This window comes from Cupressus sempervirens, chromosome 4 (assembly GCF_028749045.1).
Source record: "Cupressus sempervirens isolate cs-2001-9-10 chromosome 4, ASM2874904v1, whole genome shotgun sequence".
NCBI lineage: Eukaryota > Viridiplantae > Streptophyta > Pinopsida > Cupressales > Cupressaceae > Cupressus > Cupressus sempervirens.
Genome location: NC_143121.1, coordinates 418831189 through 418857747, shown reverse-complemented (window position 1 = coordinate 418857747; position 26559 = coordinate 418831189). Strand labels below are relative to the sequence as shown.

The 26559-nt window shown below is 38.6% G+C and overlaps 1 protein-coding gene across 2 annotated transcripts in view; it reads left to right on the top strand.

Moving 5' to 3' along the window:
• Window positions 1–26559, top strand: part of LOC149561828 (uncharacterized) — a 129626-nt gene that overhangs the window by 73974 nt on the left and 29093 nt on the right. For both annotated transcript variants that reach the window (XM_089825366.1, XM_089825367.1), the window contains exon 4: window positions 16579–16670. In XM_089825366.1, coding sequence (XP_089681492.1) covers window positions 16579–16670 — 92 coding nt within the window. The remainder of the gene's footprint in view (window positions 1–16578; window positions 16671–26559) is intronic.

Here is a 26559-nt window from a genome sequence, read left to right as displayed (position 1 = left end):
GGAATCCTCAAGAATATGAATCAGTACCAGTGATGACAGAACAACGACTATTATTTTTAATATGAATTAATTAATAACTCATGCATAAGTTGTGATCTCCTGTTGCCAAGTTGCATGCTAAATTACCAGGAAGCCCAGTGGATGGCAAGATGTCCCCTGTTTATTCCGGGTAGGGAGGGCCTTTCTCATTAGAGATTGTGAGGGGATAAGATTTGGTCCGAGGTTGGGTGGTTAAGCCCCTGATAATGTTTCACCCCTTCCTAAGATGTCAGATGTACGCCAGACAGAGATAAGCTGTACATTCAATTGTTAATCGGAAAACAGGTAATATCACTTTCATTTATGAGGAGGTAAGATTAAATTGAGTTATTTCATTGTTACTGTTAATTTGCACCTAGATATAAGAGATAGAATCATAGATTGCTTTTCATTTATATTATAAGCATATTTCTAAAATTGAGATACTGTCATAGTTAAGTAACCGAAGGAAAAGGAATCTGAAGCCCTAATTGATTGAGAGATGACTGGAACCCTAAATGATATAGTGGTATTGGAAACCATAGTTGAATCCGTGGTAGCGAAAGACCTAAGTGAGATAGCGGTATTAGAAGCCCTAAATGAACCGATGGTAAGCAATGCCCTAATTGATACAGTGGTTTGTAATGCCCTAATTTTTAATTATAGTGGTATTTTATTGTAATTATCATTTGATTTTGAGATAGTGGTTTTTAGATGATAGTCATCATGTGAAACTGTTATAGTGTATTTGTGGACTAACCTGGGTGGTTGTAGAAGCATCCCTAGTTTGATTTCGATCTCAATTTTCTAAGGTATATGATTTTTAATTTCTGTAGTAATTTCTTTCGATGGTATTTCAAGTTTTTAGTTAAGAAATTTTGTTTAACTGATTTTAACGGTAAATCCCTTTCACATGAACATGATTGATTTAATCGTCTTCCTATGAAGTTGAAGTTATAACTATGTTATTGAGTATGTTAGATGTTAATTTAGACCCGGGAAAACTGGATATTACACCAGCTCTCTCCCTCGAAGTGAGAGGGTCCGCCGAGCCAATATGTGAATGGTCTCCAAGGCTATTTGTCCGTTTGACTCCACCTACAAGGCATCCCAATCTATGAGGTGAGACTCGTCATAAGTATACTTCAGCAATACAGAGACATGAAATACATTGTGGATACGCGACAGGCTAGGTGGCAGGGCTAGACGATAGGCGATTGGTCCTATTTGCTCGAAAATCTCGAATGGTCCAATAAAATGAGGTGCTAACTTAGAACCCCTTCCATAATGGATTGGACTCTTATGAGGTCGCACCTTCAAGAATACTCTTTCACCCACCATGTACTCTCTATCTACCCTCTTGGCATCTACATACTTCTTCTGTCTATCCTGGGCCTCTATGAGTCGTTGCTTAATCTGTGTCACCTGTTGTTCCATGACTTTGACCAACTATGGTCCAATGGATACTCTGTCCTCGACCCTATCCCAACTCAAGGGTGTCCAGCAAAGTCTACCATACAAGGCTTGGGAGGGTGGCATACCAATGGAAGAATGATGCCCATTATTGTAGGCAAACTCGGCAAGATGCAAGTATTCCTCCCACTTAACCTTGTTATCCATCACATACATGTGCAACATATCCTCTAAAATCTGATTAACCCTCTCTGTTTGTCCATCTGTCTGAGGATGATAAGCGGTGCTGAAGTTGAGCTTGGTGCCTAATGCTGCCTGTAATTCCCTCCAAAAGGATGATGTAAACAAAGAATCTCTATTTAAGATGATTTTACAAGGAATGCCATGAAGTCTGACAATGTCTTGCAAGAACACCTGTGCAATAGCAAGGGTGGTGAAGCTAGTCCGAACCAGTGAAAAATGGGTGGTTTTGGTCAAGTTGTCAACTGTCACCATGATGGCATCGTGGCGACGAGAAGACATCGAAAGACCAACAATGAAATCCATGGAGATAGTGTCCCACTTCTACTCTAGTATCTCATGGGGCTGCAAGAGTCCACTTGGATGTCCATGTTCTGCCTTAATCCTCTGACACTCAAGGCATCTAGCTACAATATTAGCAATCTGCATCCTCATACCCGACCAATGATATAGCTGTCTTAAGTCGGCATGGAGTTTCTTAACTCTAGGATGCGCTGCATAAGGTGCTCGATGAGCCTCTAGAATAATGAACTCATGCAAGTTTGTTATGGAGGGTACATAGATGCGCCCTTTATGTCGTAGTAATCCCTCAGAATCCAATGAATAATTAGCAAATTTACCCTCAAGAGGTCTCTGGGAGTGGGCTATCTGACAAAATTTTGCATAGAATTCATCCTCTGGTAGGTGGTGTATAATACGCTCCTTCAAATTTGTGCCTGTAACCATGGAAGTGAGCTCATGACGTCATCTACTCAAGGCATCCGCCACTACGTTCTTCTTACCCTTAATGTAATGTACATCAAAATCGTACTCACATAGGAACTCCATCCATCTCCTTTGCCTAGCATTAAGATTTGGCTGTGTGAAAATATACTGCAAGCTCTGATGATCTGAATGAAGTTCAAATCATCGCCCTAGAAGGAAATGATGACATCGTGCCAATGCATGGACCACTGTCGCGAGCTCGAGATCATGAGTAGGGTAATTGAGCTCATGAGCCTTGAGTTTCCTAAACTCGTAAGCTATGGCTCGACCCTCTTGCATAAGGACAACTCCAATTCCATCCAAGGAATCTAATGAGGGGTCAGACACTACTAAGATGGGTGCACTAGTGAGTGCCCTCTTGAGCTTCTGAAAGGCCTCCTCACACTTTTCTGTCCACTCAAACTTCTTCCCCTTTCTCTGAAGAGAGGTAATAGGGTGAGCTACCCTAGAGAAACTTGCCACAAACTGCCTATAGTATCCTGCTAATCCCATAAAACTTTTAACCTCTGTGACATTGGTAGGTGTTGGCCAATCCATGATGGCTCGGATCTTGGATGGGTCCATTAAGATCCCATCCTCTGATATCATATGACCCAAATAATGCACTTCCTGTTTGAAAAAGGCACACTTTGACAAGCTACCATAAAATTGATTCTCCCTTAACTGCTGTAATACCTGCCGTAGGTGCTCTTCGTGTTCCTTCTCATCACAGGAATAGACCAATATATCATCTAGGAACACTACTACAAACTTGTCTAGGAATGTGTGGAATACCCCATTCATGAGGCTCATAAATACAACTAGGGCATTCGTGAGGCCAAAAGGTACCATTGTGAACTCATAGTGACCATATCTTGTACAGGATGCAGTCTTGTGGATGTCACTTTCCACGATGCGCAATTGATGGTATCCTGACTTCAAATCTATTTTGGAGAATACTCGGACACCTTGTAACTGATCAAATAGGTTGTCAATCCTAGGTAGCTGGTATTGGTTCCTGACAGTTACCTTATTTAACTATCGATAATCAATGCACAATCTGAGTGACCCATCCTTCTTAACAAAGATCACTGGTGCTCTCCAAGGTGACACACGAGGTCGGATATGTCCCTTCTCCAAAAGTTCCTCTAGCTAAATCTTAAGCTCATTGAGCTCATGGGTGGTCATCCTGTAAGGTGCTCTAGTACAGGTTCTGACGCAGTGCAAGGCAGGAGAATCCCTAAAGGAGATGTTCTAGCCCCCAGCTATACAACCATGCAGCAGAAACATAATAACAAGGAGCAATAACACCAAGTCATAATAATATATTCATAAAATATAACTGATTACATGAAATGTACCGGGCTGTAAGGCCTTCTTGATTATGACCAGATACAAAGCAAGTAATAGTTCTGCAAGATCCCTCAAGATCCAAACCCAAGCCGCAGCTACTAGCCCTTCTCAAAATTTTCTCTTCCAAGCTCCTCTACTTCTCCTTGATGGATGGTTCATTCCTAAAGACTTCCCCACAACCCCTACTTATACCAATCTAAGCCACAAGTCGGCCCAACTAACTACAAACTAAATTAAATCCCTTACATTTAATATAGTTCAAGCCACAAGTCGGCTACAACACTAATTAAATAACCCATACAAAATTAAATGCCATAAGTCGGCTCACAGACAACTCGGCACCAACAAAAACCAAGACCGAGCCGAGTGTCAGCAGAACAAAGCCGAGTACCAGAAAATTCTAAGCATTGCTGAGCTCTAGACCATGCCGAGCTCCAGACCATGCCAAGCTGCATAGACCATACCGAGCTCCTTAGACCATGCCGAGCTCCCAAGACTATGCCGAGCTCCCTAGACCATGCCGAGCTCCATAGAACATGCCGAGCTCCCAAGACCATGCCGACCTCCATAGACCATGCCGAGCTCCCAGTGTATGCTGAGCTCCCAAGACCATGCCGAGCTGCCAGAGCATGCCGAGCACCAGTATTCACCAAGCTCCATAACCCTTAACCAAAATCCCTCTGAAACATGCAAGATTGCAAGCGAACCCAAGATGCTCTTGCATCAGGTTCAGCTCTTGGCACAAGATCAATATGGAAATCAATTGCCCTCGATGGTGGTATACCAGGAAGCTCTGATGGAAACACATTTGCAAACTCCTTTAATATCGGATAGTCATCAAGGGAAGATTTCTCCCCTACATCGTCCTCTCTACCACTGATGGTGATGGCAAACAACTGACACCCCTTCTACATGCACCGCTTAAGCTGCATGGCGGAAATCATATGGAGGGATACTGGCCTCTGAACTCGTGAAACCACCCTAGGTGTACCATGATCATCCACACACTCAACTCTCTTCTATTTACAATCCATCTTGGTGCTGTGGGCGCAAAGCCAATCCATGCCAATGACTACATCATAGGAACCCAAGGGAGTAATACACAAGTCTAATGTGGTAAACATGTCTCCAATCTGAATCAGACACTCATGGATCAAGGAATTAATTGACACCCTATCCCCTGAAGCTAACTCCACCTCCCAGTCAACATCTTGTCTAGCTACGACTAGCCTGCATCGCTCCACTACAAAAGGGGATATAAAAGAGTCTGTAGCCTCGGAGTCAAATAGTATAGTAACCTGATATCCTCTAATCATACCTGTAGCCTCAATCACTGTGGCCTAGTGTTCAGCCTGGTGGTTATCAACCGCTGCAAACACCTTGTGGGATTTGCCCATATCACCTACTATAGGCTCAGAGGTGGCTCCTCACTGATTGCCTGCTGTGGGACCCTATGGACACTCTCTTGCAATATGACCCATACCACCGCAAGTATAACATGGCCCACGGGTCTGAATCTGCACTCCCTATGGCCTAGACTGCTGCTGACCCTTGGTCCTGCTAGATCCACTAAAGCCTCCCCTAGTGGCTGACTATGTATATTGGGTCTGTGGCCTCTGATTACGCTTGGGGCCCTGTGACTGCCACTGTTTGGGCTTAGAGCCCTGATAACCTTGAGATGACCTCTGTCTAGTGTCTTGCTGGCCTCTCTGTTGTGTTTGTGGGGCCTTTGAGGACCCCGCCAAATGACTTTGATTACCCTTCCAAGAGGATTTCTGCTGTGCTGGTTGCTGGGAGGGGTTCTGGTTATGGGACCTATCCTGAGATTCCTGTCTAGTACGAATGTCTTCGGCAACCAATGTCATCTCAATTGCCTTTCTGAAAGTGGTAGGAAATTCCAACTGCACTGATCCTTGGAGAGATAAGTTAAGGCCCTTAATGAACCGATGGATACGTAGCTTCTCATATCTCATGTACTCCACATAAGGAAGTAGTTCCAAGAACCTACTCTCGTACTAGGCCACCGTGAGACCCCTCTGCTAAAGATCATGAAACTCCTCAACCTGCCTTTGTCTAAAGTGCTCTGACAAATATCTGTCTCTAAAATGATCCAAAAATGACTCCCATGTGAGTGTTTCTATGTCTACTCCCCCTATAGTCTCCTGCTTCCACCAGTTGGAGGCATCCTCTCGTAACAGGTGTATGGCCAGTCGTGCCTTCAGATTGCTCTCGTAGGTATGCAATTCAAAGCACCTCTGCAAACTTTGTAGCCATGCCTCCGTACGTTTTCCATCTGTGGTCTCGGTAAATATAGGTGGCTGGAGGCGTAGTAACTCTCTAATCTCATCACCAATATCCCTGGGCACCCTCATTAGTGCTTGCTCTAATGCAAGGGGTGGCTCTATCTGGTGTATTGATGCTTCCCCCCGATCCTCTGTAAGTCTAGGTGGGGGATTCCTACTTCTCTCCTTGATATCGGCCCCATGCCCCACTGCACCCTACTGTCCTAGCTGTGGAATGACAGGTGGTAATTTTTGCTGCACTACCCCAATAAGATTATTGATAGCATTCAAAACCTAATCAAGATTTGGAGGGTGCCCCGGTGGGGGTCCTCCCACATCCTATCTTGCCCCCTCTTGGCCTGTTGGGTTTGCTCTAGGACCTCTAGCCCTTTGACAACCATTGCAGGTGACTGCGGGCATCCTACACAAAGTTGTAGTTCATAAGTTAGACGTAATGGGTTAGGCTCTTAGTGTTGTAATGGGTTAGGCTCTTAGAGGTAATGGGTTAGGCTCTTAGTGTTGTAACCAAATGCTCTGATACCAAAATGTTATGCCCAAAATTTACGGGCCAAAACACAACTATATATATATATTTATTTTAAAAAAAAACAAGAGAAAAATTTGAAGATAAGATACATAATCTATGCTTAAACTTGGAGATGATAAAGTAAGAGAATGGGACGAAGATTGTTCCACTCGAAATCTGGATTTCAAGTTTCCTATGAGATGGTCACCTGGTTGCTTATTATTGAATGCAAAACTAAGTTTAGGATGTTATGGTTATAAGCCCTTCGCCTTCTGCACTCCAATTGAGACACTCTGATGTGCAAGTGAGATTCAATTTCGTGTTAATGTAGTTGCAAAGGTTCTAAGGATTGCAAATGAGAAGATGTTTTATATTTGTCCTAAGTGCTTCGACTATAAGTTGTCTTACCATAAGCATAACACACCTCCCCCCCCAAATCAATCATCCATTTCCATTTATTTGCATAAATATATAACCCCTAAACTTCTTACACCACACCCTTGGCCTTGATCACTTCGATATGCTACTATTAGGTATTTTAATTATCTATTTGATTATCATTTATTTATTTATCTGATTCTGATTTTAATTTTAATTATTATTATTATTATTTGATTATTGTTTACTTATTTATCGGGTGTTGGTTTTAAAATTAAGTATTGAATATGTATTTGATTTTGATTTCAATTGATTCTTTATTTATTTATCAATTATTCAAAAGTACCAATGCCCCCAAAGGAAAAAGAAAATCAATGTATTTAATTAATTTTGAATTAACATGCCACAAAAAGGATATGAAATTTAAAAACTAACATTGCTACCCATGTTCATATTTTTTTTTTGTCCATTAAATTAAAATGCTAATAATTTTCCCATAAATATAATACATCCCTAATCATCCCAAAAAAAGAACATACTTTATTAATTTTATTTAACCCTCAATTGCACTTCCATTAATTAAATTCAATACCATTATTTTCCTACAACCTAGCTTTACCTCTACCTACCCATACTTGAAATATCAAAAAAAGACAATTAATTAATACCAACATACTTTAAAAAAAAAAAAACATTACCTACCTATTTCTATGCCCCACCCATCTACTAATACTTTAAATCTAATATTCTTTTTTTAACTTATTTAATAGGAAACTATAATAATTTTGCCCCCCCTCCCCCCTCCTTAACATAATTTCCTAAGACTACTCCTATCTACCCCTATCCCCTATCTTCTAGCCCTCCCTTTTTCCCTCTCTCTTCCCACATGGGAAGGAGGAGGGAGGGAGGTGTGCTTTTCTAGGTGCCCAAGAAACATTAAATGCCCCCCTTAATGAGTATGGCCGCCAAGTTAGGGAAGGGGGAAGGTTTGTCCTTCCTCCCCCCCCAAATTGCATTTTTAATTTTTTTTTTTTGAAATCCCTTCTGACATGTTTTATGGCCAGGTCATCTCTTCGGATGGGGGAGTTAATACATTTTTTTTTTTTTACTAATTTAGTTATTTAATCATTGTTGGCTGACAGGTACTTTCACTCCACCATATATCAATATTCTTTTTTTGTTTACTTCATGGGTAGCCTACATTATTGTGTTAGTTGACATATATAATTTTATATTGCTAGGGGGTAAAATATGCTTATTTTATTCTGAAACTATTATTCTGTTCACTGTATTTTTGGAAATGGATTTAGTTTGAGTTGCCATACATTTTCCAGCAAGTGAATATGCACCTACAGGCATCATTTTTGGAGTTGATCTTATTGTCTAGTTTTCTTCATGTGTTCTATATGACTCTATATAATTGAGTTGAGGATATTCTATCCTAGTATAATGCCTTCCAATACATAATCTAAATAGCAATCTAATATATTGCATATATCCACTATCAAATTGTTACCAAAATTAGTTCCAAGATACTTTTATATGAAGCACAAATGAAATCTTTGCATGCAGCTTTATGAATATCAAGCATTCCGATCTCATTGAGGATATCTACTTATGGCTACATTCTAAATATGAATACAATGTCTATTGAATGCATACTTTACATCTATACAATAGTCAAGATTGATCATAAAATGCATCTAGTTGCTCTATGAAGGTGAAGTATGATAGGTTAACAAAGAGATAAGTTCCTTTCAATTTACTAGTGTCAATAATGATACTTGATTCTTTTATTCAGTACATTCATGTTCAGGAAAATGAAACAACAATATCAACACAAGGAAATCCTCTTTCATGTCCCTCACAAGCTTACATACAACACATTCATCAAATTTATACATAGGGTGGTGAAGTCAATATATCAAGATTTGCACAATGGAAACACTTTCTCTCAATGCATAGATGTCTCTCAACCTCTCTATTGGCAAATGAAATAGAACAAAGGTAACACTCTTACACTACAATACGATCACATAACAAGATGGAGTTGCCCTCTATTCAACACAAATACAATAGTGTCTTCTTCTCTTATGCAATGGGAAGAGTACATGAATCTCCAAGTTTCCAAGATCACCAAGTAAAACCTGCAAAAGAGAGACAAAAAAATGACGAACCATGGAGGCTCACCTCCAATCCTAGGCCTCAAGGAGGCCACCCACCGAGCTTGGGGAAACAAGGCACAAACGGTTGCACACCTCCACATTCACATATCATGCAAACTATAACAACACAATTCAACACAACACATTACAACCCATCCCAAGGCTTGCACTTAGATTCTACAATAGAATCTAGATATAGGGTGAAGGTGGGCTCTCGCTATGAGAAGAATTTTCAATCCATAAATCCCATAAAATCACATATTCCCATAAGTTACATGCCCTTTCAAGGCTTATCAATATCTTCCCCTTTCATACACCTCCTTATACCTCCCAAGAATGCAAGAAATCATGAAGTCCATACTCCGTTGAAACACATCAAAATCATCTCCACACACGGGAGAGTTTCTCAACTACATGGGTGAGCCCAACTAACCCCTTCACTCAAGCATCTCTTCTCTCCCAATGGTGAGTGATGTTTCACACCCAATTTACACAACAAACAACATGAACAAAACGAGATTCAAGGAAGAAATCACATAAAACTTTACACATTCAACATACATACAACAAGATTATTCACAAACCACATGTACACCATATCATATCTACAATGCAAGGAAGAAACACCGTATCAAATTTTCAATGCAATGAAGAACAACATGGATCATGGATACCAACCTCACTCCAAGCAATGGCAAATGAAATTTTTTGTAGAGCTCCTTATCCTCTTTCTCCAAACCCTAAATGTCTCTAAAGTTAGAGAGTGGGCAAGTGGGTTTCTAGTTTGGCCATGCCTCTATATATGACTCCCATTTTCGGATTCAATTTAAAATGCATTCTTTTTGGGTCTCTTAGGTCTTCTAGGCACTTTAGTTGTCATTATTAGCCCGCTAACTTAAAGTGTTATCATGGGTAGGGTTTATTTTCATCACAAATTCACCTTAGAGCTACTTTTTGGTCCTCACAATGCTAGGTAAAGTCCAATTTCAAGTTTCTATGATGGTAACCTTTGTTCCCCTTGCTAAATTAAGGCAATTAAGTCTAATTGTTAATTAAAGAATTTAACTTGAGATAAGGTGGCTACATGATTCATCTTTAGAGAACATGTCATTTTCACATAACGAGTACAAGTTTCAAGTGACACACACAAAATTCACTATACAACACATGATATGTTCTGAATCTACTCATGAAATACATACTACACATATACATCTCACGTTTACAAAATAAACACATCACAACGAGGTTTACGAATCTTCTAAAGATTCACCTTGGCAGTGTCATTAACATATGTTTCTACCTTATTTTCCTGTTATGTTTCCATGGTTCCTTTCTTGCACACTAAACTCGAGCATCAGTAATCCAATGAAAAGTCACACATAAAATCCATATGAAAGTAAAGATACATGATAATTTCGTTATCCTACAATTCACATATAACACATTTCATAATTAACTTCCTATTCTCCATCATTTGCTTACATACATTTAATTATTAAGTCTCAAAAATCTGAATATTACTGACTTTCCTAATAAGATCAGTTTAAGCATTTGAAACACAACATAATTCCATTTTCTATCATAGTAGTGAAGTACTGAATAGATATCCATTAATTCATCGATTATGCCAAATTAAGTCCTAATATAGATTGTAATGGAAAATCACAAGGTAAATATCATTGGATAAGTAGCAAAATTTACTGTCCATCAAGTATCAAAATATATGTTGAGATATCGAGTCCTAAATAGAAAAATGAAATGCACTATCTATGCTATGATGGGTCGGGGTGAGACCTTATAGTCACCTGAAGGTTTTTGGCTCCCTTGCTTTTGTTTGGATCCTTGATGTGTCACGCACCAAGTTGGATGCCAAGAGTTAGAAACTCATGCTTGCTGAATATAGTAGTCTTCACAAAGCCTACCGCCTGATCGATGTTGAGACATCTTGTCTCATCTACCATTGTGATTTAGTCTTTGATGAGCATCGAGGACCTTTCATGCCTGTTTCTCCTGTTCCTGATCCAACAGACCAACCTATGCAGGCTCATGATTTGGGGAGTTCGGCTTCCATTAGGTCACCAAACATAAGAGAGAATAACTCAATGGGAGTGGAAACATAAGTAGGATTAGATCACCGTATGGATGCCAATCGTAGACAAGAAATAACATGGTATTGGATGTAATCATCGATGTTAAGCATGGCCATATGATTTTCAACACGCAAGTATGAAGGTATTAACTGGTATGAAAGCAAATCGCAAGTGATGAACAATGGCTTGTATGTACACAGTCTCAAATATGAATCTTGAAACTATGAGCGCAATTCACAGAAAAAGAAAAAGGGTTTGCTATGGATGCAATCACATACATAAACCACGACACTTCGAATATAGAGTACTAATATGAAACAAAGGTAAATGTAATCACAAGTCTCAGTATAGGGGCAATATACAGATATCAATTGAAATCGCAAATAGCAATATGGAATCATAGAAATGGGTGTGCCTTCTGCTATGAAGGCAATTTTCAATGTATAGAAGGGTGGCCATATTAAAATAGGCTGCTGGAAATGTAATGGGCCGATGGCACAAAATAATAATATTAAAAACATTGCCAAAAGTTGGAAATAATAATAAAACATTGACATAAGATAGAAATAATATTTTTACTCATGTTTATCGTAATGATACTTTACTTTATTAATATATATTACAATTGTTCTTAGTTTATTTAATTCTCAAGTGAAAACTTTTATTAACTTACTAAATGTGTCGACCTCGTTAGCTCATGGTGATCACTTGGTATACCCTTGTTTGCCTAGTCCATTTTTCCCTAGACCAAGGTGGTTTGGGATCCATACCTATTAGCTCAATGGTAGGTGGTGTCCTCATGCCCTTTCCTTGTTTGGTAATGCTTCCTCCCTTCGTTGCGTTCCTGCAAAAGAAGTTAATGAATTAATAACATATTTTTTAATTGTTACTCAAAATCAAATATTTGTATTAGCTAAGCCATTTGCCATTCATATAACACCATAACAAAAACCATTATTCCAAGTTCCATGAAATGATCAACTCAACTTTGCATGAAATCTCAAAGGTTATAAGGAATATTTTATAATTAAGAAAAAACAAGGATGTAACAATATAGGTCAAAATATGTTTGACCTATATTGGAAAATGTGAGTCCTATTAAGTAGTGAGTTTTTCTTTTTGTAATACAACTCCTAATTGGGAAGCCATTTGGGCTATGCAATGCACCATTCACATTTCAAAGAATCATACTACATATCTTCGATGAAATGTTGGCAGGGAATTTAAAAGAGTTTGAATCTGTATTAAGTACCATGGTGGCTGGCTATGATAAGAAAACCAATAAATCCGTAATTCAATATTTGCAGCAAACTCTTAAAAATTTCCTACTCAACCAAGGAAATAAACAAGGTTTTTGGAATTCCCAACCAAGGCTAGGAATCAATGAAAATGCTAATATCAATGGAAGAAAAGAAAAAGTGGTTGAGATTAAGACAGGAATGATCTTACCAAGTAGGAATGGGAAGGAATTTTTGAAAAATAGTCGGGGCCTCAAGAAGGTTTTGATAGGTAACAAAGAGTGGCGATGCATCGTGGACTTGATTAAAAGCAAGCTTACAACACAAAGTCACACATTAGATATTTCCCTATGGATGTTACCTGTAGTAGACGAAATGAATAGGGGATAGGTGTATAACTGGGCACAGTTTCTCTCATAGAGGCTACTAGAATTTATGGAATTGAAACATAAGGCATTCTACATGCCACACCATGCAATAGCCTTATTTCTGGAAGCAGTTCGTACTTAAGTGGCCGTTGAGCATAGAGGGGCATTAGTTCCAGTAAACAGAGTAGAACCCTACAAGCCAACAATGACATACTGGGTTCACATGGACACCTTCGGAGTTGGGTTAGGTGGAGGAGAACCATGGAAAAAGAAACTAAAACAGGCAGTCACATAGGTATTACAAGTAGAATCTCTTATGAATGTTGAGAGTTCAAGTCAGGAAGAGATTAGAGAAGGCAGTTTAGAAGAGGATGAGACCAATACAAACACATACTCCTCTTTAGACTCCCAAGAGGCAGAAATCCGTCCGAGTCACCTGAAGGGTGCACCACGGGATGTCACTTTCCTACCACTAGTAGGAGGACTGTTGCCACATGGAGCCCCTGAGTATGCCCAGATTCACCAATCGGGCTGAAGAATACGGTGAAAGAGGTTGGAGTCAAGTGTACGTTTGGAAAGATTGGTACTATGCCTAGTATGCTTGAGGAATGCACCACCAGTACGGATGACGTCTGTATTGGCCCTAGTAAGGAGGAAGGTGTGGAGGATGGTGCCATGATTGAAAATGACGAGACTCTGACAAAAGGGGAGGGTGGTAACAAGCAACAAATTTCTCAATGGGGGGCAACAAAACTTTCATTAACAGGAGTGGCAAAATTGTTGCCTACAACTCAACAACCTTGTATTAAGGTAATAGATCTCAGGTGTCAGAAAAAGTGCAGGCACAAAGTCAGATTGCATACAACATAGGGTCTAGAAGTAGCACATCTTATTGCCCTGTTGGTGCAACTATAGGATACATCAATGGCCAGTAAAGCATCAATGGAAGATACCAAAAGACAAGCTAATGAAGACATAATAGGGGAGGATACAATATTGGAAGAGGCCGATAAATAGCTTCAGGAAGAAGGGATGGTATCTCCACCCTCACTGACTCCTCTAGAGGTAGGCGATGAGGACCCAACAGAAATACAAAGTGAGAGAGTGGGATCATCCAAGACATTTTCCTTCGAAGAAAAAGCTGAAATATTTTTGGAGTTACATGCTATGGAACATTCCACTAAAGAAGTGGTAAGGCAACCTAAGAGTCAGAATATGGGGCTATTAACCATTCTACAACTACCTTCTTCTTTCCTACTGCTGAAGCACTTCCAGAGCCTCTGAATGAGATTCCCTCTGACTATCAAATTCACTAGATATTTCACCGGCTAACATGATGAACACACCGAAGAACTACTTTCTCCAATGGAAAAGATGTAAACCCTTATCAGAGCTCAAAACCACAATAAGCAAATTGGCAAAGAACAATGGAGCACCTTTACTTTCTTTTCCTTAGCATAAACAAGCCTTCAAATAACTCCCAGGAAAAGCTGTAATTTCTTTCATTAAAATGCTTTGAAAAATAATTATTAAATGTATTTAATGACTTAAACTTAGGAAAGGCCATTAAATATTTCTCCTCCATTTAATTCAATCAATTGACCCCATTTGATGAGAAATAGACCCATACTTGAGTGATTTAATATAAAGTTAATTCAAACTTTAATATTAAATCATTAATCATTAATTAATGTTGGAATCCATTGGAAATGCAATAATTCTCTCAAGAATCTAGCCATACTGTTTGAAATGGGAGTTGGCATTAATATTTCCCATATGATCAAATGAACTTGCTAAAAATAGCAAAAACCATCAAAAGGAAGTGTAAATCATGTCTCTAACCCAAATCAAAGGCAATGAGTTGAGGAAGACAAATCACCGAACAACCAAACTCTCCTGTGCCCAAACTGACCCCCTATCCATATGTATTAATCTACGAGGGTCCAATGATAGGCTAATCAACAACTAGAATGATGGTCCCTAGCTAGAAGGGGACATCATAGATGCAAGCTTCATTGCAGACTAATCAAGCATTGTGATGTCAATATAGTTATTTTGATATTGTAGTTACTATCTTTGTAATTAGACAGCGAATCCTATTAAGCAACGAGCTTTTCTTTTTGTAATACAACTCCTAACAGGGTTGAGACCTCTAACAAGGGCAAGTCCTCTAACAAGGACTAATGTACTAAATGCAATGTAATGACTCCTAATAGGGTCAAACCTTTTAAATGCAATGTAATGTAGTGCATGGTTTTGGGTACCATCCCTAGTGGGGTTTTCCATTGGCGAAGCTTTACTCGAAAATAAATCATGGTGTTATGAGTTCTTTATGGTTTTATGCTTTACTTTCCTATATTGCTTTATGTGGATGTTTATGGTTAAGTTGCAGAGTTGTTGATTGGCTTGAAAGTGTTGCAACACCAATTCACCCCCGCTCTCAGTGCTACTTGATCCTAACACAACCTCATGGCAAGATTTAATGGCTAGGATTGAAAGGTGGAAATATCAATTGTTAAAATTGACTTGGCTAGATAGGTTGAGAGGAAACAGGAAGTGTTTGGAATGTGAGATGGAGAATAGGGGGAACGTTTCTCCTATAATGACAAGGTGGAGGGTCATGAGGGAAGGAGAGACACTTGCAATTTTCTTTCCATAACTCTTGAGAGGAAGAAGGAAGGACCTTTTCTGTAATAGGACTCTTTGCACAAGTGTCACTATGAGTCATCCTTGACCAAATAAGTTGGAGAGATAAGACACTAGTTTGTAGGCATGTTGGCATAAACCAAGTCCTATGAGGACATGTAGTCACGAGATTAATTCTCCTTAGGCTACATACCCATTTTGGACTCCTAAGTGATACGACTCATGGTTGAGGATAAATAGGCTAATTATAAAATAGAAAAACAAATTTTTTATCTTAGCCTATGGCGAGGTGGCATGTGAGGTGGACTAGGATGACCTAGTCATATGATGAGAGTGTAATTAATTAATTTTAGAAAATAGCCTAAAACAGGTAAACTAGAGGACTTAGAATTAGAAGAATAGGCTAAGTGAAGTGGAATAGCAGAAAAATCATATTAATTAAATAATAGATTCTTAATTAATTACTCAAGCCAATTTTAAGTGAATACAAGGAGTCTACTAAAATTTAAGACTATTAAACTACAATATAATTGTTGTATATCTTAAATTCCTCGTTGAATTAATATTAACTTTTCCTTCTTTAAATAATTCTTGCCTTTGATCTAATCACTGTTGTCTTCATCACTGTTCTATAAATATCTTTGCTATATGCACAAGGTTCCATCTTGATCGCTGCCTGTGCATCACTCGGTTGATGGTCTGGTAATTATGTACATTATCTATCGCCATAGAATAGATAATACTACTTGTATCAAACATATTTATGTCAATGTGTAGCAGGAGATAAGTGAATCACTGTTGTATCGTGAACCTTCAATATTGCCGTTACTTTGGAACATTTGTGGTTGAAGTGTATATTCCATCTGTTTTGTATTGCTTTTACTGAGAAATATATTCAGTTCATGTTTCTCTTTGATTGGATGTAGATTCAATTTGTAGTTCTCTTTGTTTGGATATAGGGTAGTTTCGTCCATCTGTCTTCTCACCTTTGATGTCCATGATAGATTTCAATTCCTTTGACATCAATAACAATATTTAACAGAAATAACACACTTTAAATAGACATCTCTTTTTCCATTTCTGGAATTGAATGTGACCTATATCTCTTTTGCAGGATCTTCTTGTAGCCGGAGGTGCCACAGTTCCCAAAACAGCACATGAACTGATTGCAAACTTAACTTGTCGTCTTGCAAGATGGGATGATAGGTGCTTTTCATTGTTTCCTTATCTGAACTCAGAATTCTATTTATACATTTCTAGAGAAATAGCCATTCCTTAAATGGATAGTTGTAAACAAATTAAGTTTTCAAATTGTTTAATATGTATGAGAGTTGATCAGCAGATATATGAATGCTCTATTTGTATTAAAAATACATATACATATACATATATAAAACTCAGCTTTATATCATGCACTTGTGTGCATTGGAAGATGACAAGTCATTAGCTTATACATTGTAATATACGTAATACGAATGCTTACATGTTAGGTCAGCTACACTTATTATGTTTGGAATTTTAAGGGGAGAGAGAGAAAAAAATTAATCAGGTTTGAGCAGTTAATACTCGCATCTAAATATGAAGATCTTCAACTGACAATGAGGGATAAGCTCTAGAGTGGGGAAAAGGTAGCTTGAGGTACACGACAATAGATGAGAGTTTGTCATAACTTTTTCAAATCTGCACAGCTGATTAAGGGTAAAAGGAAATTGTGCCTTGTAGGTCACTGTCAAGGGGATCTACCTTATGGAGGAATTTCAAACCTGAAATGTGGACAAGTCTTGATTTTATGTACCAAATTTGTAATGACTAGAAAAAAAACAGAAGAGCTAATGAGATTTTATTCATTTTGATTGGAGAGTAAATTCAGGTTCAGAAATCATGATATTTCAACCAGCTTCTACATTCTATGAAGAAATGGTATGTGATGATTATAAGATGTAATTTCCCCCTTTGCTGGATACCTTGAAAGTTTCATTTTTGATTTCCAAGTCCAGGAAAGTTTTCCTTGTCATGTAGCAGCGAATAATATATTTCAAGTGTGCATCAGTAAACAAAACAAACGTACCCTTATCAATGCTATTTCAGATATTGAAAATGCTCAGATAAGACAAAGACACATCCCTTGGTATTTACAACACTTTGAATGTTCGAAGAATGCAACTATGCAAATAAACTTATTGTAGAATAGTTTGTATTTCATATAAGTCAAATGGAAAAGGAGCGAATGTTTGAATTTTCTAAACACCGTTGAGTGGTCTGCCAAGAAGTCACAATATTAGGTATGTACAAGTTGGGATTTTGATGTCCCTGTGTTCTAGTGATGTTCCCTATTGGCCATGTGTCCATATGGGGTTGTCATAATTCCTTGGATACTTGGGTGGAATGCCTATGTGAGATGTGCCGCAGGGCCACACTTAACGCTTGTGGGTTCCGTCCTCATCATTGGGCCGGTTTTTGGTACTGGTTTGGCGTTAGTAGTATGAGAGCTAGGTTTAGAGGTCAAGACTTGTGGAGCATGGTGGGCCTGTGATATCCCTATGTGCTAGAGCTGTGCTTTGACGACCATGTGTTTATTTGGGGTTGTCATAAATCCTTAGATTCTTGGTGTAATTCTCATATGAGATATGCCCCAAGGCCACCCTTAATGCCTATGGGTTCCACACTCACCACTAGGCTGGTCTTTTGGTGTAGTGGTTGGTCCTCTCTTGTAATGCCCTTATGTGCAAGAGATGTGCCTCGGCAGCCATTTTTTGTATGGGGTGGTCATAAATCCTTCGATGCTTGGGTGGAATGCCTACAGGAGATGTGCTCCGGGCCACCCTTAATGCCTGTGGATTATGGGCCCATCACGCTTCCACTGGTGTAATGGGCAGTCTTGATATGCACAATTTTTCGCTTGTATTATCAATAATATTGCAATAGATGATATGGTTATGATTTCTAATATATTTCAACAAGAAGTAATTCCAAATATATATAACACCAAATTATGTTCAGGAATGAAACCCAATAATCTGAAACACCATTCAGTCTTATATTGACTTGTAAACATAATATTACAACTTCTTTAATAGCAATGTTGTATACCCATGCAAGCAATGAGCCTACAAGGCACTGCCATGAATAATCTACTCAGATTCAATTGATATTCTCAGCATGTACAGGTCGGTCTATGGAGACTGAGGCCACAAACTCTTTAAACAGCAGATGCACCTCCTTGTTGCCCACCGAAATAGTATTGCTCAGCCATGTAAAGTTTTAAAAGGATTTGACTGCAGCTTATAAGTCTCTGGCAATACAGACCCAATAATAAATAACCTAGCAATGCATGGCATCACTTAAAACGCAGACCCTCACTGTCCCCAAAATTTCCAAGTTGTAACTATGTATTTGAACCCTTGAATCTCATTCAATCCGCAGGTCTCTATAGTGAACACGTGTCCATATTGTTGTTCTAGCTTGTGTCAATTTACAAAGATCAATCAGCATTTTAGAATTTTTTGTTGATCTGGTTGGTTGGTTGGTTGGTTGATTTGCTTGAGTTATTTGACGAGCTTGAGCTTCTTGACATGCTTCACAAACTTGAGGTTCTTGGCATGCTTAAGTTGGTTGTGTGTCTGCATCAGCTGCTTGGTAGTCTTTTTCACATGCCAAATCATAATCCTTGCCAAGTCAGATGTGCCATGTTCTTGTTTGAATTAAAAAGGTGTATTCAAAGGTGCCATACTTAAATTGATTTAATGTAACTAATTTCCATACACTCCTAAATGTTGATGGCAGAAAACTTTATTTCCACATAATATATTACTATCCTTGAAGACCAAAGCCATGTGGATATTAATTTTTCATTTTTTATCCAAAGCTGTGTAATACTTGAAGACTAAGCTGTGTGGATGCAAACTTGAGTTATCTTATGTCACAATGTTTGAAATTTATCAAAAACATGGTGTGGCTTGGTGTGTGCATTACCAAACCATCATATCTTGAAATTTGAATAAGGAGTCACTGTTCAAAAAGAAAATGTGTTGGCTCTTGATTGCTGTGCTGGATGCTTTTTAGAGGAAATTGTGTTTATTTTCTCTCTTGTGGACACTACTAGTAAGTGTTATGCATTATATTTTTCTTATACAGTGCGTTATAAGTCAAAGCTGCTGTTTTTCTTATTGTAAAAATGAATGCTTTTGATGAGGCTGTTCATGGTGGAAGTCTTCCTCCTGTGATAGGTGCCATTTCACAATAATTGGGCTTTTCTTTATTTTGTGCTCAAGAAACAAGTTTGGGTTGTGGTGACTATGAAAATATAACTAGGTATTTTGAAAAAGACAATGCGTATGTGTTAGAAGTAGGTAGAGCATACAAAAAAATTTGGCAAGTGGTGTTAGTTTCATGTGGCAATATACCCTTATTATGTGATGGGTTTTTTTGATAGTGGTCACTTCTGGGACATACAAAACATTTGCTAAGGATGATTTAAAAAAGATTATTCCATTTGTTTAAAGCATAGTTATGGGACTCTACGAGTCAGAGCTAGAGTCCACATTTCCGAGGCAAATGGCCTTTGGACTCAGACTCGGCAGAGTCCACTTGGGTTTGAGAGAGTCCATGTGGGTTCGCCAAGTCCAGAGACTTGCTAGACTTGCTGAGTCCTGAGCTCAGGACTCCCACAAGTGGTTGAAACCATAAAGAGAAAAAATAAATTTAAATAAAAGGTTTGGTTATTTTTGTTTTGTTTTGTATAACATCCATTTGACCTAAAAGGTCATTCCACCCTTTGCCAATGCTTGTGATAGAGAAAAAGAGTTAGAGAAGGGTATTGGGGTTTTGAGAGAGAAATTAGCAAATCGGTTTGCTCTCCCATATCGATTGCTGATGGTTTGTGCAACTTTGTAACTTGCACTTAAACATTGAGAGGAGCTTAAGGAAGCATTTGGAGGAGGCTTCTACAAACTTACTTGCATTTCCATTGTTTGTGCAAATTTGAAGAGGTAAGAAACAAGTTGCATTTCTTTGTGTTGTTTTGTAAATTGTTTTACATTCATATTTTTTACTTTCCATTCTGTTTACATCACCGATTGTATTAGAGACTGCTAATCCACATGCAGAGTGGAACACAGAGATTGCTGATCATGTCTTCAGTGATGAAGACGTGGAGTGGGTTGATTAGGTGGATTAGCAGGTTGTGGCAGTAGCGATGGCAGTCGAGGAGGCTAGAACGTAAGGAGACAGAGTGCATGACCCTGAGGCTAGGAGTGATGGATCCGAGTGTGATGATGAGGATTATGTGGGCGAGGGTGAGGGTGAGGATCAAGATGCGGATGAGGATGCCCCCTGGGGTTCAGCCTCAGACTGAGGGGTAGAGGATGGCTCTATAGTCTTCCATGACTTATCGTAGTACTCATAGGAGGACATAGGCTACTATGAGCCTTAGTCTTCTACACTCTAGTTGTTATTTTGATATATGTTTTGAACTTTTGATACTATGGATTTTGTAATCCATGAATATTGTAGACATTTGACACTGTAGTAACACTATGTTTATTACTTTATATTGTTATTCAATATTTTTCCTTCAAAATTTTTCTTTTAAACTTATGTGATCTATGCAAAATTGTGTATTTGTATTAAGGAGCTTCTATTTATCTCAACTATTTTGTATTTGATTTTTATTGACTAAAAGATGCATGAAAAAATCTTAAAATCCTTAAAAATCTTCGAATTTCATTGTTCTTTCAATTTTTCGAGTCCTTGCTGAGTCCTTGCCGAGTCCGAGTCCGAGCCTAGTTTTGACTTTCCAAGTCAGAAGTGAGTTCGAGTCTCGTAAATTGAGAGAAATAAAAACATATTGTGGAAGAATTTTGGAGAGGATTTGAAAGCCTTTTTAAAAAAAAGTTGGGTTTTTTGATGAACAAATTTGTATAGTGTGGGAGATGAGAATTAGCTACTTGTGGTGATACATATACTGTGTATGAGATTTGAAGAAGGTAGAAGGAGATGTTTACTATTTGTTTATGAGCTGCTATTATATCTCTAGAATAATAAATGTGTTTCCTGAGCATTCAATGCATTGCTTCGCAATATCTTTGTAGGACATAATAAAGCATTTATGTAATTAAAGATAGTGTTTGGATTGGGTTAGTTAGGAAGCAAGGGGGTGCATCCGTTGGTCTCCCTAACCAACCGAGCACTATTTAAGAACATTGGAACATGAATAATGTACTAGGGATCTTGGCAATAAATAAAGAATATTATTTCCCTCGCGAATATTAGGTACAGTTGCCATTGGTAGTAATTGCTTAATTGGTATTGGTAATATCCAATTCATGTTTGATCTATCTTGTACTGTAACTATTCTACATTTTGGCGCTGTTGGCCTTCTTCCATCATTTGAGTTTGTTCTTCACACGTGTGTATGGAACCTCCTTCCCTCTGCTTGGGTTGTCAATACTTTTCCTTACCATTTTGCAATATTGTGCAACGATCTCGGTGGTTTTGATTCTATTTTTGATCGGACCTTTTGTTTCTGTGTCCTTGTGAGATTTTTCCAATTTCTCTTTGATGTGTTCTCCCCTTGAAGTGTGTATTGTACCACTTCTTCCACCACTCTTTGTCGCACATATACAGATGTATGCATGGCCTCTGTGCTTCCCTTCTGTACGGATCATACGACCTCTATACTTGCCTTTTGTACAGTTCGTACGATCTCTACTCCTTTTCGTACGAATTGTACGACCTATGTTGCTTCCTTCTGTACGGCGTGTACAGTCTCCATGTCTCCTTCCTATACAACTCATATGAACAACCCGTGTGGCCTCCTTGTTTCCTTGACACTCGTACGGACAATCCGTACCTTTGCACATGCGTACGAACTATTCCTTTCCTCCTCTTAGCCATACATGTTTGTAAGGCTCTGGTTCTTAGTAACTTGGTTTGTGTAAGTGATGGTTCCTTGTTCAAGGTGTTGTTGCCTTTTATAAGTCTTGGACTTCGTTTAGTCTGACCCTTATTCATTTTATCCGCTTTTTCTCCTGTCATGACCTTGTAGGAAAATTCCCTACCCTTATGTGACTCAAATACCTCTTTATGGTTTGTTGTTTCAGTTGGTGTTTCCTTTTGATTTCCCAAAATAAGTCCTACCACCCTTGGCTCTTCGTACTTTATCTCCTCGTCTTCCTTAAACTGGTGGGATGATGTATCATCTATCCGTACCATTCCTTCTTTGTACTCCTTGTACTCCTTAGGGCATGTGGCCTCTTATCCCTCCCCATCTCAACTATTTCTAGCATATTACAATTTGGCTTAAACACCTTGTACTCCTCCATTTTCCAATGGAACATTCCATTGAGAGGATATGGTCCATCCTTTGAACACTCTCCTAGCCGTAACACAGTGTTATTGCCCTTCCTTTCTTTTACGTCCTCCTTAGTACTGGTTCTATGTGCTATTGTCACCTTCAAATGTGGTAAGGTTTCCAATAGATCTCTAATCTTTACTGGTACAGTGGCCTCAAGGACTTGCTTCATGATATTATTTTCCCAAATTGATTTAGTGAAAGGAGATTCAGAAGTACTTATTTTTTCCTCTTCCATTGACATCTTGGATCACCTTCCTAGCCTCGTCCGACCTCTACTTTTCCATACTCATGTCAAGAAATGAATTTTTTCTTCGTTGCATCTGCATGATAGACAATACTTCCTCTTCTGGCTCTACCACCTCAAGTATGTTCACACTTTTATGTGTGGGGCAGTTGGCATCCTCGTGGTTGACCAGTTCGCACCACTTACAAAGCATCCCTCCAATTTGTCCACCACTCTGACAGTTATGTGTGAAGTGTCCCCATTCATGACACCTACTACATTGTATCATAGGCTGCCCCTTGGAGTCATACTGTATACTGCTATTTGGAGTGTTATTATTACTATTGTTGTTGTTGCCTTTCCTGTTGTTTCAACATCCTCCAAGTGATGCTTCCGTGCTTGTGTTATGTGGAGGAGTGGAAGGAGGTGTGGATGGTTCTCCTTGAGTAACCAATACTTGAGCACTGCGGGCCTTCAAATTATAGGGACAATCCTTAATAGAGCGCCCCAATACTTGACAGTCACATAATGCCTTTCGGGGACAATTATTCTCTGTGTGTCCTCCCTTTCACATTTTGAGCACCATTGTTCTTTTCCTTCTCTTTTCTCCTCCTTGCTTGCAGTTAGTTCCCGCATAATCCTCGTCGTGTCCTTCCGCAAAGCTTGGATAGTTTTAGACTCATCCCCACTTCCGAACTCTCACTTTCACTTCCATGTCTCCTTCCTTAGTAGTTTTGCTTTCACTCTCTATATCCATTGCATGAGTACATGCCTTGGCAAATGATGATTGTGGAAGAATTTTCATTTTCCTTGTTAGAGAGGGAGTTAGCCCTTCAATAAGCCACCTTTTCTTTAGCTCATTTGTAGGTTTGTAATCCAATTTCCCTATCAACTCTTTTAGCCTCCTGCTATAAGCTCTCACCGACTCATTTTTCCCTTGTCTCATGTTGTATATCTCTATTACAATATCATCATCCCTTAGGAGTTTGAATTCTTCCTCGAAGGTTGTGTAGAGATCCTTCCATGCGGCCTTCTTCCTGGCCTCCAATTCTGCGTACCAATCAATAGCCATACCCCTTAGGGTGGCAAGAAATGCCTTTAACCATTTATCGGTGTCATTCTCCCCATTCGCCTGCCATATAATAATACAAATTTTACAATGTTGTGTCGGATCCTTGGTTCCTTGCCCCATAAATTTAAGCAGTTTTTGCTTTCCTGTAGCCATTCTTTCTTTCGATATTTGTTTTTTTTGGTTAGTTCTGTTCGTCAAGATAATCCTAGTGTTCTTACAACACTTTCTCATACCTCAGATTTTTCGTACGATAGGTTCTGCTTACAACAAATGCTCGTACTACATATTCTCGTATGGCAGAATTCTCATACGCCAGAATTCTTGTATGACAGGATTCTCATACAATGAAATTCTTGTACAACAAAATTCTCGTACGTCAAAATTCTCATACGATAGAATTCTTGTACCTTGAAATTCTAGTACATCAAAATTTTGGTACGGGACAGATTCTCGTACAGAACTGATTTATCGTTCAGGATAGATTTTCTCGGGACAAATGCTCGTATAGGATGGATGTCTTGAACTCGTACTTTAATATCTCAATGCTTCTCTGACCAAGTCTCCAAGACTCTAACCACCGGGTCATTTTTCCACACAATTGTATGAGGCCGATAGTACTCGAAAGCTCGTTCCATACCATGTTTTGAGGAACTGCTCCCTATTGGCTTCCTCTTGTATGTACTGGCAACCGAAACTTCCCTCGTTTCCACCGACCCTTGTCACCTAGTCCTTTTTCTTTCCCCGTGGTTGCTTATGATGCATACTTGTGATAGTAATAGCCTGCCAATTATTCCATCCGCCTATAGTAGGACCTCCAGGTTCGAACTTAGGCAATGGTGCCAAAATGTAGAATAGTTACAGTACATGATCGATCAAACATGAATTGGATATTACCAATACCAATTAAGCAATTGTTACCAATGGCAATGGTACCTGATATTCATGAGGGAATAGTATTCTTTATTTATTGCCAAGATCCCATAGTACATCATTCATGTTCGAATGTTCTTAAATAGCGCGCAGTTGGTTAGGGAGCCCAGTGGATGCACTCCCTCCCGTACTAACTAACCCAACCCAAAGACTATCTTTAATTACATAAATGCTTTATTATGCCCAACAATATTTATGTTGGAGGATGTTGTATATGTCTTGCCAATGATAGAAGTTTTGTATGTATTCATAACAGTTTATGAATCATAAATTTGAATTTGTATACAGTTTGGAGTTGGTGCTTTAGTAGAACCTAAGAGTTGGCACTTTTTGTGAGTTGGTGCTCACTTTTGTAATCTGGGTTGCCCATTTTCTAGTGGAAGCTTTGCATCCTGTAGTTTTTTTTCCATGAGAAATCTTGGTGTCTTTATGATTGCTTATTTCATGTTTTTGTGTTTTGAATTTTAAAATTCCAAATGCTCTGAAATACTGATTCACCTTGTAATGTCCCCCTTTGACTTTGCTTAAGTTTTCAACTGATATTTTAGTTTTGTATCCAAAATTGAAAGCAACTTCTCCAGTCAATAGCTTGCACATAAATCTCTAATAGGTTGAATGTTATTATGAATATGACAAATATGTATCTTATTAATATCCCTAGTTCAATGGCATAGACCGAGGAAGAATTGATTGATGCATATGCCTGGTAGTTGGTACTATTAAAGAATGGTCTGCAGTGCTGTGAAGATCAAAACTGATTCTGACATGAATCTCTTATCTTAAACCAACAGAAAAATCCGGGGATAGTATAAATGCCTCCAAAAGATATTTCTTTTGGCCACTAGTATCGACCATCTATCCCATATATCCAAAATATTCTCGACATTGGCAGCAAGATAATTATAAGTATATTGGGAATCAACTTGTAACTTCAAATGGACTACAATGATTAGTTTAGAAGTATTCTTATTAAAATGTCCCCTTTTCATGTTGCTGTGGAAGTGTTGTTCGGTATATGGTATAGGCAAACCAAGTGCACTAGATGGTAATGAGTCATCATCTCTGTCACCTGTTCACAAGCTTATATTGTCTGCAGCCACAACTGGAAAATTCATTATGCTTGGAAAAAAGAGTTTACTCATAATAATACAATCTACTTTAATGTGCAAAGTTTATACAACGAACAAGTGGATCGCCATGGATCAATGAACAATGTTCGAACACATTGTTAGTTACAAAGGAAGTTAGCTGAATAAGAACAAACAAATGCCTTTATCAAATAAGGTCGAGTAAGACAAAAAGAGCAGCATGTACTCAACGTATACTTGGCGGGTGTGAGACCCAAGGCAATCCCAAGGTAACAAATACATGAAATATATACAGTGAGTATATAAGGTATATTATGTTCTATTTCTTCACGTTATTAAATGTTATATGACAAATAAATAAATATATATATATGTGTGTGTGTGTGTGTGTGTGTATACTAGTATTTGTCTATGTATAATAACATTTG